This window comes from Urocampus carinirostris, chromosome 10, assembly GCF_059441175.1.
Source record: "Urocampus carinirostris isolate Australia breed hairy pipefish chromosome 10, RoL_Ucar_1.0, whole genome shotgun sequence".
Taxonomy (NCBI): domain Eukaryota; kingdom Metazoa; phylum Chordata; class Actinopteri; order Syngnathiformes; family Syngnathidae; genus Urocampus; species Urocampus carinirostris.
The window spans coordinates 13,838,537-13,853,000 of record NC_142358.1 but is presented as its reverse complement, the minus strand read 5'-3'; the positions used below and the strand labels follow the sequence as shown (position 1 = coordinate 13,853,000).

Genomic DNA, 14,464 nt, shown 5'->3' with positions numbered 1-14,464 from the left:
CCCTCCCCAAAAAATAATTAGTGATAATAGCAATAATAACAATAACAATGACAATGACAATAATAATAAAAATAATAACAAATCTACTGTGTAATCTCTAGACCACTAGGGACCTATATGGCACAGGAAAAGGCATTCGATTTTATCTCATCGTCACACTAATTACACTCACTATTTATTATTTGATGTAAAAGCAGTCAGCACCTGAGGGTTTTGGAGGAATGTCTCCCTGTTGTTGGCGCAGCCGCCTGCCCGGTTCTTGAGCACGTCATCGTGGTGTCTCCAGGATCCACGTAGCACCACCTCCTCCCACGTCTTATGCACGCTCAGATAGGACGTGTTGATCAAGCGGCACAGGATGACGTGCGTGAAGTTGGAGATGAAGTCGCTGAACGTCATCCTGCGCCAGGACAAGCGAAACAAAAAGATGACGTGCTTCCGCTGAAAGGAGCTCAGGGAGAACTCACCAAAACTCGCCGTCGTTCTGCTTGACGACGCCAATCTTCTCTCGCTCGCCACTGCTAACGTTTTTCCACTCTTCGGAGCTGTGAACACAACACAAGGGCTTTGTGAGGTGCGATTTGTGTTGTTGTACAAATATATCCATGAATGAAAATATAAATAAATCACTTGATACCTAAATATATGACACAAATACAAAATATTTTCCTATATATAAATTAAGATATAAGATAGGGCCTAAAAGCCCAGCCTGCCCAGCAAATTAACTTAATTTGAGGGAGCGGGGCTAAGAAAAAACTAATTTGCATATTTTATTTGTGAGCACGGGAATAGGAATGGTGATTTTAGCCAACCCCCCTAGTGCCGCTGCCGTATACGCACCCGTACACACGCACCCGCTCGGGCAGCGAGAGACCACGCAAAATCTCTTGCACGGATCATCGTCCCAAAAAAAAAAAATAACAATGAGGAAGATAAAGATCAACGCTTGTTTTTTTTGGAACTCACGAAACAACCAAAATGGCATCCCGTTCAGCAGGATTTTATTCATTTTGTCCTTGCCGTAAGAACCCGTGGTGCTCATTCTTAAACATAATGACAGCTCTAGCTAGCAGCAGTTTACAATAGCGCACTTTCACTCATTCACACCACAGGAAAGATCATTAAAAAAAAAGTCAAGAGAGAGGCCAGAGAGATACCCTGCCTGGCCCGGGCCAGAACCGATCTTAATAATTGACACTTTAGGCCCGACCTGAATTTCTGCCCGGGGTTCGGACTGAGGGCCTAAGATCTTACCTCTAATACAAATATTTTAATGTATATATATATATATATATATATATATATATATATATATATATATATATATATATATATATATATATATATATATCGCAACAAAATGTTATTCAAATGAAGAGGCCGCCCAGTTCCCTGAGCTTTTTACCTATTGGTTGATCAGTGAAGAACGAATCGGCTACAAATTTCTTACTGATGGAAGAAAGCCATTGCAGTTGATGGGTGCACTCATCGCACAGACAATACGTGAAAGGCTCAGACAGTTTGACTTGTCCCCTCAATTAAATCCAATTTTGTTGTGACATTTACAAAATGAATGTAAAAATATATGAACAAACAAACAACAAAATACACAACAAGATACAACGCAAAAAGAATTGACAAAATACCCAAATAAATCACCTGTCGCTCCAAGGCCCAGTCCACTCACTACGCCCCCAGGGGTTTCTCAGCCGGATCATTTCCAGTTTGTTGGACCTGAAGAAGGCCAGAAGGCCGTGACCGAGCCGTACACGGCGCACGTCTGTCACAGCGTAGGCGTGCCCTTTGACCAGCCCGTTGGGCAGTCGGGCCTCCATTTCAGATGCGCTGCTCGCCTGTGGTGGATTGAGATCAGAGGTAAGACCCGGCTTTAAAAAAAAATCCAGCTCTGTCTGCTGGTATTGAAGCTCGAGCCAAGCCCGAGCCTGACCAATTAACATGATTTGCCAAACAAAGCCCGAAGTAAACTCATATTTTTAAGATTTATTTGTGAGGAGTTTGGGAGGGTGAGAGGTACAAATTAAAGCCTATCTTATGTTACAGAATCTAAATTACACATTTGTCTGTAGACCGACAATTCTTCATTATTTACAGATTTTGAAAGAGCTGACAGGAAAATTTGAATGCTGTCCGTCATTTTGAAAATTGGGCCATAAACCACAGGAGGATTATGTCCTAAAGAATCTAGCGTGGCACTTTAAGAGAGAGGGAGAGGCAGAGAGACAAAGAACAATGACAGGTAGATATAAAAATGCAGCAAAAGTTGAGCCCGACTCAACCCTAACTTAGTTGACATTAATCAAATCCTAATCCCACTGAGTTGAACTGAATCAAATCCTTCCTTTTCCCAATCAAACAGTCGTTTTGCATCATACCTATTGAAAACTATCAAATAAGGATTTAATGATATTTCCACCCCTTACATTAGTTTAGTTAATTACAAAAACAAACACAATTCATGCAACGGCAAGCCTACCAGCAACCAATCAGACACTCACCTCGACGGAAGCACTTATGAGCCCGCCTCTCTCATGGACTTTGATTACCCGCCTGAACAGCTCAGCTTGGTTCTCGGCATCGTCCTGGGTGCAGCTTTCACCGATGCAAATGGACTGTGACACGCCGCCCGTGAAATCCACTAACGCATCTGCCGTGTTGCCGCCATCCAAGGCCTCGTAGCAGCCGCAAATCCTGGAACCACAGATCATTCAAATTTGCAACGTACTTTTACTTTAATTTTTAAATTAGTCAGCGCTGCAGTTAACTGTAGCACCTATGCTGCTAGGCAGAGGAAAAAAAGGACTAGTTCTAAGTTTGATGAGTGGTAAGATTAATGAAGGAAACACAAGAGTCAAAATTAATTTGAACAGAAGCCAGCAATTTAACAATCAAAGGATAAGAAAATAGTCAACATTAACATCAATTATCGTAAATTAACACTATTATTTGGTTCAAATTGTTAAATCAGAAATCCTTAATTTTGTCAATCTTGGTTTACTCACACTATTTTGTTTATATTTCAGTTTAATTGACTAGTCTCTGTTGATAAACCTATTATAAGTCGCAAAATGTATTTTTATGTGCACTGATAGGATTTTAGAATCAAAATAAATCTGTTCTTGTGTCACACAGTAATTCTATCTATCTATCTATCTATCTATCTATCTATCTATCTATCTATCTATCTATCTATCTATCTATCTATCTATCTATCTATCTATCTATCTATCTATCTATCTATCTATCTATCTATCTATCTATCTATCTATCTATCTATCTACCCTGGTTATATCCCTCGAGAGGGGTGACCGACAGCAAGACAAAACACATACAAAAACAAAGAAAATAAAAAAGGGGAAAAGTATCAAAAAACACACACAAAAATGTTTGGACCATGGCCAACCCATATGCTCAAACACCCAAACAAGTTAAGCGCCTCGGCACCCAAGTTGGTCATGCTTTCGTCCCTCCAGATAAAATGGGACACAAGAAAGCGGCCATGTCACTCGGGTCAGGGTGACACAACACACTCTTTTGTTCAACAGCAGGCATGACAGCTTTTATTGGTTTACCCCTGCTGCATCATACAGGTGCGCTGCCCATACTTTAGAACACGTCTAAACATCCCACTATTCTTTTACAACACCTCTCCACTCATTCCTATCACCAACAAGAGCTCTAGCTTCCACTATATCTAGACCTCTTTCCTGCAGTGTACTCATCACACCATCCATCCACGTCAATCGCGGCATTCCTCTTGGTCTCCTTCCATTTACTTCTGCTCCGTAGATCCTCTTCAACATTCGCTCCTCATACATCTTCTCCCTGTGTCCAAACCAACCAAGTACTCTCTTGCTCAGTTCCACAACTACTCCAGTTCTGTCTCTCACAATTTCATTTCTCAATCTACCCAATCTTGTCACTCCCAACATACTCCTCAAACACTTCATCTCACACAGTAATACACTTCAAATATCAATGATGATTCAAATGACAAGAAGGTTCATCAAAAAAGTAAAGAAAACACAATTTCGATGTTCTCCATTTCAATGAGTATGTACTATGAGCACACGTTGATTCTCAAATTTCACCAGTCCACAGTAAAAAGTAAAGAAATATTCCAATTCCAACCATAACTTTAATGTGGAGCTTTATAATGGATCAAATCCTTGTTGGCTTCCTGGCCTTTGTAGCTCACCACTCAGATCAAAGAAAATTCCAATCGTCCAAGGAATTTTACCAGGAGGGAAAAAACCTGGCCAAAAGTTGTCTAGTTTTCCGTTGTTTGTGAATCACACCGTCACCGGGTGGAAGCAAAACAAAGAGAAGGAGAAATTTCATTTTCTAATTCCAAGCAATGTCTTGCTCACAATTGCAAAGATATTCTCAGGTCCTGTCTGTCTCCTATGCTGGGTTTGCGAGCAATAATCAGCTATTAGTTGTCTTTTTTTTACAACTTGATTGGACCAGGGAATGACAATCATTGTTCGCTAATTAAAATAATTTATTTCATTTGATAATTTAGTTATATCTTCAAATTTTTAATACAATGTGTTTCCTATTAAATTTTAATATTTAATTTGATAGTCAAACACTCCTTTTATTTATTTATAACAGAGGTTACATAACAAGAAACGGGCGCTGGCGCCCCTACTTGGCATAGGCCTTCTCCACCAGGGCGCTCCAGAATTCGCTGGCGTCATTGGAGCGGCAGTAGAGCAGCTTGCCGTCGAGTGTGGGAAGCCGGTCATCGATCACCACGTCGACCCACTCGCCGAACCTCCAAAAGCGGAAGTGGAAGATGCCGGCATACAGGGCAGGTCGGCTGTGGTCCCATTCTTGATCTTGCCAGTCTGGAATTACCTGTCACGGGAATGTTTTTGTAATCAATCGTAACGAAAGACAGTCTGGGGCAAAAAATAAACAAAAAGGAGACAAAAAAGGACTAAAAGCTTATGTCTCGAAGGATATGATAGTACTAAATAGATGTCCAATTTACTGTCCAGAGGCCTTTTGCAGATCACCGGCGATTTTTCAGTCAACCCTTGTTTATCACAGGGCTTATGGTTCAAGTACGGTAACCATGACAGGACAAATACATTTTACTTTAACATCAAAGAACAAACCTTTTTTTACAGGTTCAAACACTTGCTGAGCAAAATTATTGTGCAAACGCTTTTTCATATATAATATTTTCAAATATAAATGAGAACTGAAAGTGGAGAGACAATTTTGGCACTCAGAATGCAGAAGATGAGCAAATGCAAATCAGTTAGGTAGCAAGACAGAGAAAAATGAACTGCCTTATAGCAAGGGTTCGCTGTATACATGTCCAATTATATTTGCTCTTTACAAAAAAAGTGTTTTATGTTTTTTTATTGATATCCCAATTTTTTTTAATGAATTCCTATTTTTTCATAAATGTATAATTTTTTTTTATTTTTTATTATTTTTTTCTTTAAAAAACCTGAAAACTAAGACTGATACTGTCAGGAGACCGGACCAGAACGGAGGCAGGAGGCAGGAAGGATGAACTCATTCGCGTTAACGATCCGTACTTTTATTTAGCAAAAAAAAAAAGGCGTCCAACACTCACGGACAAAACAAAACAAAAACAGGCTTACACTCAGAACGTGCAAGTACAGGTTTCCTTTAACGATTAGTACTTTTATTTAGCAAAATAAAAGTCGTCCCACACTCACGGACAAAACAAAACAAAAACAGGCTTACACTCAGAACGGGCAAGTACAGGTTTCCTCCGACTCAGACAAAACAGGACAGAGCAAAACAGAACGGAAAATGCAATGAACCAGCCCCTGCAATACCCACAACCCACCCCTAAGAAGCACACACGCAAATTAGCTGATCAACTACAGCCGGTGCCCAGGGAGCGGGGCCAGCCGGTCGCCACGGCGACCATGCTGGACACGACAGAGCCCCCCCTTTAAGGGACAGCTCCTGAGGTCCCAAAAAGAAAATAATTACCTCGCACCCCGGAATGGGTCGACGCTCTCGATTGGGGCAACCCCGCTCCCTCCTCCGAACACGCAGGCAGGGGAGTCGGACTGGCAGGCAGGGGAGTCGGACTGGCAGGCAGGAGAGTCGAACAGGCAGGCAGGAGAGTCGGAAGGGCAGGCAGGAGAGTCGGACAGGCAGGCAGGAGAGTCGGGAAGGCAGGCAGAAGAGTCGGACAGGCAGGCAGGAGAGTCAGACTGGCAGGCAGGGGAGTCGGACTGGCAGGCACGGGAGTTGAACTGGCAGGCACGGGAGTCGGACAGGCAGGCAGGAGAGTCGGACAGGCAGGCAGGAGAGTCGGACAGGCAGGCAGAAGAGTCGGACAGGCAGGCAGGAGAGTCGGACAGGCAGGCAGAAGAGTCGGACAGGCAGGCAGGAGAGTCAGACTGGCAGGCAGGGGAGTCGGACTGGCAGGCACGGGAGTCGGACAGGCAGGTACGGGAGTCGGACAGGATCGTCCGCTGAGTTCAAATCTGGGTGCTGGTTCATTCTGTCAGGAGACCGGACCAGAACGGAGGCAGGAGGCAGGAAGGATGAACTCATTCGCGTTAACGATCCGTACTTTTATTTAGCAAAATAAAAGTCGTCCAACACTCACGGACAAAACAAAACAAAAACAGGCTTACACTCAGAACGGGCAAGTACAGGTTTCCTTTAACGATTAGTACTTTTATTTAGCAAAATAAAAGTCGTCCCACACTCACGGACAAAACAAAACAAAAACAGGCTTACACTCAGAACGGGCAAATACAGGTTTCCTCCGACTCAGACAAAACAAGACAGAGCAAAACAGAACGGAAATTGCAATGAACCAGCCCCCGCAATACCCACAACCCACCCTTAAGAAGCACAGACGCAAATTAGCTGATCTACTACAGCCGGTGCCCATGAGGCAGGGCCAGCCACACGACAGATACCTAAAACCAAGATATAAAAGTAACCTAATCCTAGAAGTAAATATAATCCTAGTTCAACTACATTTCCAAGTAAACCTAAAAATCAATCCAAAACCTAAATTTAATAAAAGCAGTGCGACATTTTACAGTTAAAAAAAAACAAAACAAAAAAACAATAGCCCTAGTATCCTTAAGTATCTCTTTTGTATGTGGACTAGGGCGGAGCTTATATGACCAATATATTTTTTTTTCTGGTATTCCTTTATCTTACCCCACAAAAATGTTCCACTTCCACCAAAAACAACACAGCAGAATTTTCAGTCTTGTAAAGATATTTACAGGTAGCTCAATCGCTGTATAAATTTGAATTAGCGCCCATTAAGCCGGTTACACATACAAAATAATGATGGCTTAGGTACATAATACAAACAATAAGAAAAACTCAGTCCTTTATTGGAGTCTCTTTACGACTGTCAGGAAAAGTTTTGCGCTGTTTTTCAGCAATTTGCAGCAATTTGCAGCAGAAGCTGCAGATCAGTTTCATCTTTTGTGATATGACCACATTATTCCCGAATCAGCGCCACACCTCGTTCTGCAAGATCATTGACCACACTGAACAGTTTCCAAAGCTTGTTTGAAGTCATCCCGCGATTCCCATTCCTGTGGTTCAACATCAAGATAGCCAACGGGAATGTTCATGATTTTGAAGAAAGTGCTAGATCTAGAGGACACAAGGCTTCTAGACATTTGCTAGTAACAGTGTCTAAATCTACAGATATCCTCTTTTGAAAATAATGCTCAGAAGTTTTATCCATGTTGTCCTTATCTTTCATTACAGCCACCATGAGTTGTTTCGTAGATGCACTGACTTGATTATCAAACAAAGCGAGTGTAACTGTTTATGGTGTTACCTACCACAGGTGATTGGGAAATTTCTGAATGGCAGCCTTAGATATTGCAGCATTTATGTGTGAATATTCCACCAAAGACTTTAAAAGCTGCAAATCAGTGAGAGGGGCACTTGAAGCAAAAGGCGTCATGATACAGGCCTTCACGTTACAACATTTTTCATGCCTCTCTTCCTCTTTGAGACGCCAACACCTGATATGTCATGACTTGTTCCTGGTTTATCATCTTCTGAACTACTACTGCTACATGATAATTGAACTGACTCATTTGCAATTCTTTGCTCAGCTTCAGATTCTATGTGTTGTTTCAAGGTCTTGTTTTTCTTCAAGTCTTTTTTCTTTCTCTGCCAATTTTTGTCAACACCAGTCATTGACCCCTTTCTTCCCTTTGCTCTTTGAGCCAACAAAAACTCTTTGTCATCTGGAATTGTCATAATGTTGAGAGCATTAACATGAGCAATGTCAAACAAGTCATCAAGTTCTTTTTTTGCACTCACTTTCCTTGGCTTTTTGTGTTGCAATTTGTTGTCCTTTGTTATTTTTTAGCAAATGCCATGCTTGAAAATGTTTTTCAAGTTTAGTATGACAATTTTGTGGATCTCAAATTGGAATTCTTACTTTATTCCAAAATGATGATATTTCTTTCACTGTCACTGCAGAAGACGCTCTGATGGGCTTGTGCAATTCCAAGTGTTGATAAAGAAAGAAACCAAGAGCCACGCGAACTGATGGTAGCTTGCTTCCAGTTAGTTCAGACACATAAGTACCAAGCAGATACACTTCTTTCTTTGATGTAGTTGAAACCATGTTGCTCATGGGAAGACCGCCTGCAATATGGATGATTAGAAAGTCTCGCCATTATGTTGCTCGACTATTCATGTAGATGTAATATCAAACTATATCATGGTGAGACAAATGTATTTTGTGCCAGCTCTGATCAGGAAGTTTATGTAAGTGAGAAATGTTTGAATGTACTAAATATTTAACCAATGCTGATCTTTGAATGTCAATCACTTCTTGGAGGACAAAGAAGGCCTGCTGGCCTTGTCTTCAAAAGCAGGTCAAGGGAAATTATACTAGTTGAATTAGACTGATCTTGCTTAGTAATGACTTGTGGGTAATAATTGTTTGAGATATAAACTTACACATCTGTGGCTTATCCCAGCATCTCTAGAACTCCCATTAAAGAAAACTGATGGAAAATGCTAAACTTCTCAGGAATTGAGCTACCTCTAAAATTTATTTCATTTAGACCAAACTGCACAGTGATTGTTTTTTTTTTTGTGTAATGGAACACAATTAGGGGGTAAGACAGGGACGTTTTGCAACTTTGAAAATAAGCTCCACCCTAATGTGGAACCTAGGAGAAATATTTGTCACGACCAGAACGGAATCAGGACCCAAATGCGTAGCGTTAACCACAAGTTTATTGATAGAAAGAGGAAGGGCAGCGCCCCTGATCCGGTGCCCGCTGGAGGCGGGAAGCAAGCTGCTCATACAATCAGATAGTGATCCGAATACGGAAGGGGATCTTCCGCAGCGGGAGATGGCGGTGTCAAGGACGGAAAAACCGGTCGATAGCCGGGAATGGAGAGCAAAAACTTATTTGTTAAATCGTTGTTTTTTTTACTACAAGGAGGTGCTAAATTCTACACATTCCCATAAAGATTTATTTGACATCAATATGCTATGAGATATTGACAAAGCACAACTTAGGAGACTGTATCGAGACTGTATAAAATACCCAATGAAACAGTGCCGAAGCAATAATTTTGTCATTAGACATGCTTTTGACCTTCTAGGAAAACGAGGCAATTTAGCCATTCATTTTTCGGTTCCGTCTTCACTGGCATTATCCCAACACGACCTTCCACATGGCGACATACCGACATGTGTACTGGAGCGCACCACACTGACAAGTGCACACATGCACACACACTGCGTTGATATAAATAAAGGAATAAGTGATCCATTGAGCAGAGGAGTCGCCGGGAGACACCCAGAGTTCCCTGCTGTACGTCATTGGCGCTAACCGTTCTCTAGCAACAGCACACACCCGACTCTTTCATCCTTTTTTAACACCCTTATAATTTGGGAAGTGGATTGGGCAAATGTATTGTGCTATCTATAAAGTTATATAACTTAACAAAAAAAGACAGAAATTGATGTCATGTCCTTTCTGCCCATTTGGGGTCAATCGATGTGATGTTGCCTGCAGGCTTGTGTGTTTTGGTGTGTGCGTGTGTGTGTGTGTGATTAAAATAGCAGTGGAAATGGAAATAGGCGGAGCTAAAGTGGAGAGGAAAGAGAGAGGGAGATAAAAGCAGATAGTCCAAATGAGATGACTCAAATAACTTTTAACAGTCATAAAATCCAATCTTCCGTAATCAGCCCTTCACCAATATTCAGCCATCTGTCCACGTTGGAGAGCAGCGAAACATGGAGGTGCCGGTAGCAACGTCCGATGTCATGGTGTTGGAATTTAAAGAGGACAAAGCGCTGACAGAGGTGAGATTCTCTCTTAATGATGACATCATATGCAAATGGTTTTATTTACCATTTCAAATTTTTGCAGTAAGTGCATAACTTTGATAAGTCTAATATTTCTTTGCTTTTAACTGCTTTGAGCAAAAGTATAAGAGTACCCCTTTATAGAAGATCCACCACAACAAAATCAACTACAAGATCACAGTTAAGCTTTCATTTTGCTTCGCGAAACTCCTCATTTACCTCAAAGTAATTCCTTGAAACCAACAAGCTTCAAGCTCTTCTACTACTCTACTACTTTTTATTTGCACCTCGAACCACTTCCATGCCATATGATGGCGCCAATTAACTGGTAATCTACTGCCACAAATTAAACACAGAAAATAAACTCATTTAATACTATAAATCCATTATCTGCACAGCTTATCCTCAGTAGGGTCGTGGGGGTGCTGGAGCCCATCCCAGCTGTCTTCGGGCAGTGGGCAGGGGACACCCTGAACTGGTTGCCAGACAGATCAGGGCACACATAGACATACAGCCACTCGCTCACTCACACCTAGGGAAAATTTGGACCTGCCAATTAACCTGACATGCCGTTTTTTAATATGGGAGGAGCACAGGGAGAACATGCAAACTCCACACTGGGAGGCCGTGGCAGCTGGACTTGAACCCTGAACCTTTGCACCGTGGGGCTGTACACTAACCACCCAACCGCCGTGCAATTCAATACCAATTTAAGCTCTACTTTTGAAAAATGAAATATTGTCGAAAACAATTAACACGATGCTTATTGAATAGATGTGGTGAATGTGACAAAGCACTACTTTTGCATCAGGGAAGCTTAACTCACTTTAGTATAGTTATTTTCCAACAACTTGTAATAGGAAAGAATAGGTCAATGCTGAGACAATGCCAAGAGAAGAACAAGAGAAAAATGAGCTACATCAAGACAAACAATGACTTGCAGTTTTAAATATGTCCACTTGATGTCACCAGAGCCCGTCACAAAGCACCCGCTGTAGCTGTATTTGCTGACTACCTTTAATCAACCAGAGAACAAGGAGGAGACACATCATAATGTCAGTTTACCTAAAATGAAAAGTAATGGACGAGCATTTTAGGGAAATACGAAAAACACGAATTAAAAAAAAGAATAGCACCAATGTGTCTATGCAGAAGTTTAAAGAAGCTCCTTTCCATATTAAATATGAAATCCATCAGTGAAGTTACCATTATTCAGGTAAACATTTATGAGAAAGTAAAAGCGGAAAAAGTTTTAGATCATTAAATCAATCATTTACACTTGTGTTTGTAGGATATTTTTGTCACTTTCCCAGCTGCAAGAGTTTCCCCGAGTTGAATAAACCGTAGGGAAATAAACTGTAGTAGAAATGAATCAAATTATTGTTTGGTTCTTTTTTTTAACAAAACCACAGTTGACAAACACTACAAGAGATTAATTCTTAAAGAATTAAAAACAATTTTTAATGGTTTTATAATTAATTCTTACATCTCTGAATCAGGGCAGCATGGCGGCACGGTGGTTAGCGCGTGTGCGGCACAGTTCTGAGGTCATGGGTTCCAATCCAGCTACCAACCTTTCTGTGCGGAGTTTGCATGTTCTCCCCGTGCTTGCGTGGGTTTTCTCCGGGCACTCCCTCATTCCAAAAGCATGTCAGGTTGATTGGCTGGTCCAAATTGTCCCAGGTGTGAATGAGCGAGCGAATTGTCTGTCCCTGTGTGCCCTGCGACTGGCTGGCAACCAGTTCAGGGTGTCCCCTGCCCACAGCTGGGATGAGCTCCAGCACCCCCGCAACCCTACTGAGGATAAGCGGTACAGATAATGGATGGATGGATCTCTGAATCATAATTTTATTATAAGCCTATGACAAGATCCCCAGCCTTCCAGCTAAGGGACACTGTTTATGCAGTTAATTTATTCGTCTGCTTCCTGTGAGAATGCTTTTTATACCAATGAATTTGACATTCCTGGGTTGGGTTGAAAAAAATAAATATATCAATATTGAGGAGGGTTCTCTACTTGGTGCCCACGCCATCAGGGTGCCCCCTAAGAAAAACTGAGGTGCCCGTGGACATGCTCTGAAAATAGCTCATCAGTGCTGGGTCAGTGTAATTTTTTAGTTAAATATTTTTTGGGGTGTGGTTGATTGTCCATTTAACAATAATTACCCAGGTAATAACCTACGAACAACATATTAATAACATGAGTTATTTTAGAAATTCTCATCAAACTGGTAGATGATTGCGCTAATTATTAACAAAGAGTAGCGCTCTATCTGCAAAAGGTTGGAGACCCCTTGTGTAGTTCAACCGAAAATGAGTCCTATAAAGCACAAGAAAGCACATAAACTACGGAGACTTAAAGTGACCACAAAGCAGATTTTTTTTTTCTGATAAACGCTGCAGACACAAAAATATGAAAGGTGTAAATGTTTATTCAGTCTTGTTTAACTTCATTTTCATTACAAAAGACAGGCTTTATTGTCAAACACCTCTCCTCATCACGGGTCATCACAAATAAAATGTGAAAATTTGGGTTTTCTTCAGGCTCACTCCTGCAAGTTAATCGGTCTGGCTTGGGCTTGGTCGAGCCGGGCAGGATTTTTATGTAGACCGGATCTTATCTAAATTATGGATGTTAAATATTTATAGTGTGCTGGCAGCGAATGAACTAAAATGTTTTGGTTTCAATCCGGCAGAAGATGCGCCTCCGCGTATCGTCTCTCCAGTGCTCAGGCCAGAAGCGTCAAGATGGCGAGCGACTGCTGCTGCCCCACGAGGCCGTCTACCGGCTAGACTTCCGGCAGCAGGACCTGAGCTTCCGGCGTTGGAACATCTCGCTGGAGGGGCTCGGGCGCGTCAGCATCACGGGAATCTCGCAGCACTGGACGCCCGACCTCACCCACCTGATGACGCGCCAGCTCCTAGAGCCCGTCGGTACTATCTGGTGCAACCATCCTGACGGATCTGGCCTCAAGTGGCTGGAGGCCGACATGCAGGAATTGGGCGAGAGGATCGCTGAGCTGGCCAAAGTGCGCAAGGTCATGTACTTCCTGTTCGCCTTCAAGGAGGGAGCCGAGGCGGGCAAGCTGTGTTGCTCGCTGGCCTTTGCCCACAACCACTGAAGCTCGCCAAATCCCCAAAATGATTGTGTCGTCAAAGTCATGTTTTGTGTATCAAAATAAATCTTATGCAAGCACACCTCTATTTTTTTTTTAAAGGAGCTGTACGAAATTTTTGAACTCTCTTCCGCCATATCTTGGCTTTTTTCATCTTTGCAGCCTCAGTCAGCTCATTTATGATGCGCGTGCAAGTATGTGCATTTCTTGGGTTTTTTACACATGTTTAGGGGCTTGGGTTGGCCTTTGGACTGTACTTGAAGAATGCCTCTTCTTACTTTGACTAATTTCATGTTACAGTAACAAAGAGAAACAAAACAAAAAATCTTATGGGGACAAGCATGATGTCACTCTCTAGCACTCCTCCCACCTCCTATTCCTTCTACTTAATCTTTTCTGCCCCAAACAGCTTTACTAAAACCACGATAAAAGCAGAGGCGCGGTGGAAAATAAAGGAAAAGGGCTTTTTGAACTCAGTCGGGAATTGTTAACACATACTTAATGAGAGAAATTATTGAACTTTCAACTTTTTTAAGAAAACCTCAAACGCCGCACTCCACATTTAATGACTGATTGAATCATGTTGTATTTATTACATAAGCGAATTGTTTTTTTATATATACATCTATTTGAATTATCACGCTTTAGTAAATGTATTCATACTAGTATTTAATCTTTTTTTCCTATGACATACAACTTATAAATTATTATATACATATTTTTCAAATAATGCCCACATTAAAATGACACAAATATTATGCATGATTTGAATATTTACTTATTTAATAATTTTCAGACCAAAAAAACACTAGTATATGATGGGTTCATAGTGCTATTTTATCTTATCTTGTTTAATAATATCATAACTCTGTATTGTTTGTATGCCGTTTTAATGTACAAGTACTAATTCATTCTTTAATTGCAATGCAACAATTGGTTTAACACTACTTAAAATAAATTAAAAAATCAATTTGATTATATTTTGTAATCATGTTTA

General features: G+C 41.3%; 2 protein-coding genes across 5 annotated transcripts in view; one reads left to right on the top strand and one right to left on the bottom strand.

Annotated features, from left to right (window-relative positions):
• The window catches only part of capn5a (calpain 5a), a 29,287-nt gene that overhangs the window by 10,598 nt on the left and 4,225 nt on the right, over nucleotides 1–14,464 (bottom strand). For both annotated transcript variants that reach the window (XM_088346363.1, XM_088346362.1), the window contains exons 5-9: nucleotides 4,676–4,884; nucleotides 2,520–2,712; nucleotides 1,663–1,856; nucleotides 468–545; nucleotides 205–400 (exon numbers count right to left, since the gene is read on the bottom strand). In XM_088346363.1, the coding sequence (XP_088202489.1) occupies nucleotides 205–400; nucleotides 468–545; nucleotides 1,663–1,856; nucleotides 2,520–2,712; nucleotides 4,676–4,884 (870 nt within the window). The remainder of the gene's footprint in view (nucleotides 1–204; nucleotides 401–467; nucleotides 546–1,662; nucleotides 1,857–2,519; nucleotides 2,713–4,675; nucleotides 4,885–14,464) is intronic.
• On the top strand, nucleotides 10,127–13,547 carry ompa (olfactory marker protein a). Of its 3 annotated transcripts, none has more exons than XM_088346368.1 (2): nucleotides 10,127–10,348; nucleotides 13,048–13,547. In XM_088346368.1, the coding sequence occupies exons 1-2, from the start codon at nucleotides 10,280–10,282 to the stop codon at nucleotides 13,471–13,473; spliced, it is 495 nt and encodes a 164-aa protein (XP_088202494.1). In that variant the 5' UTR covers nucleotides 10,127–10,279; the 3' UTR covers nucleotides 13,474–13,547. The 3 variants fall into 3 exon arrangements, with proteins under 3 accessions (XP_088202494.1, XP_088202496.1, XP_088202495.1); XM_088346370.1 differs by lacking the exon at nucleotides 10,127–10,348 and adding an exon at nucleotides 10,404–10,679; XM_088346369.1 differs by lacking the exon at nucleotides 10,127–10,348 and adding an exon at nucleotides 12,352–12,451.

Coding starts and splice junctions, on each gene's coding strand:
- ompa (XM_088346368.1), top strand. CDS start 10,280: ATGGAGGTGCCGGTAGCAACGTCCGATGTCATGGTGTTGGAATTTAAA. Junction 10,349..13,047: donor AGGACAAAGCGCTGACAGAG/GTGAGATTCTCT, acceptor TCAATCCGGCAG/AAGATGCGCCTCCGCGTATC.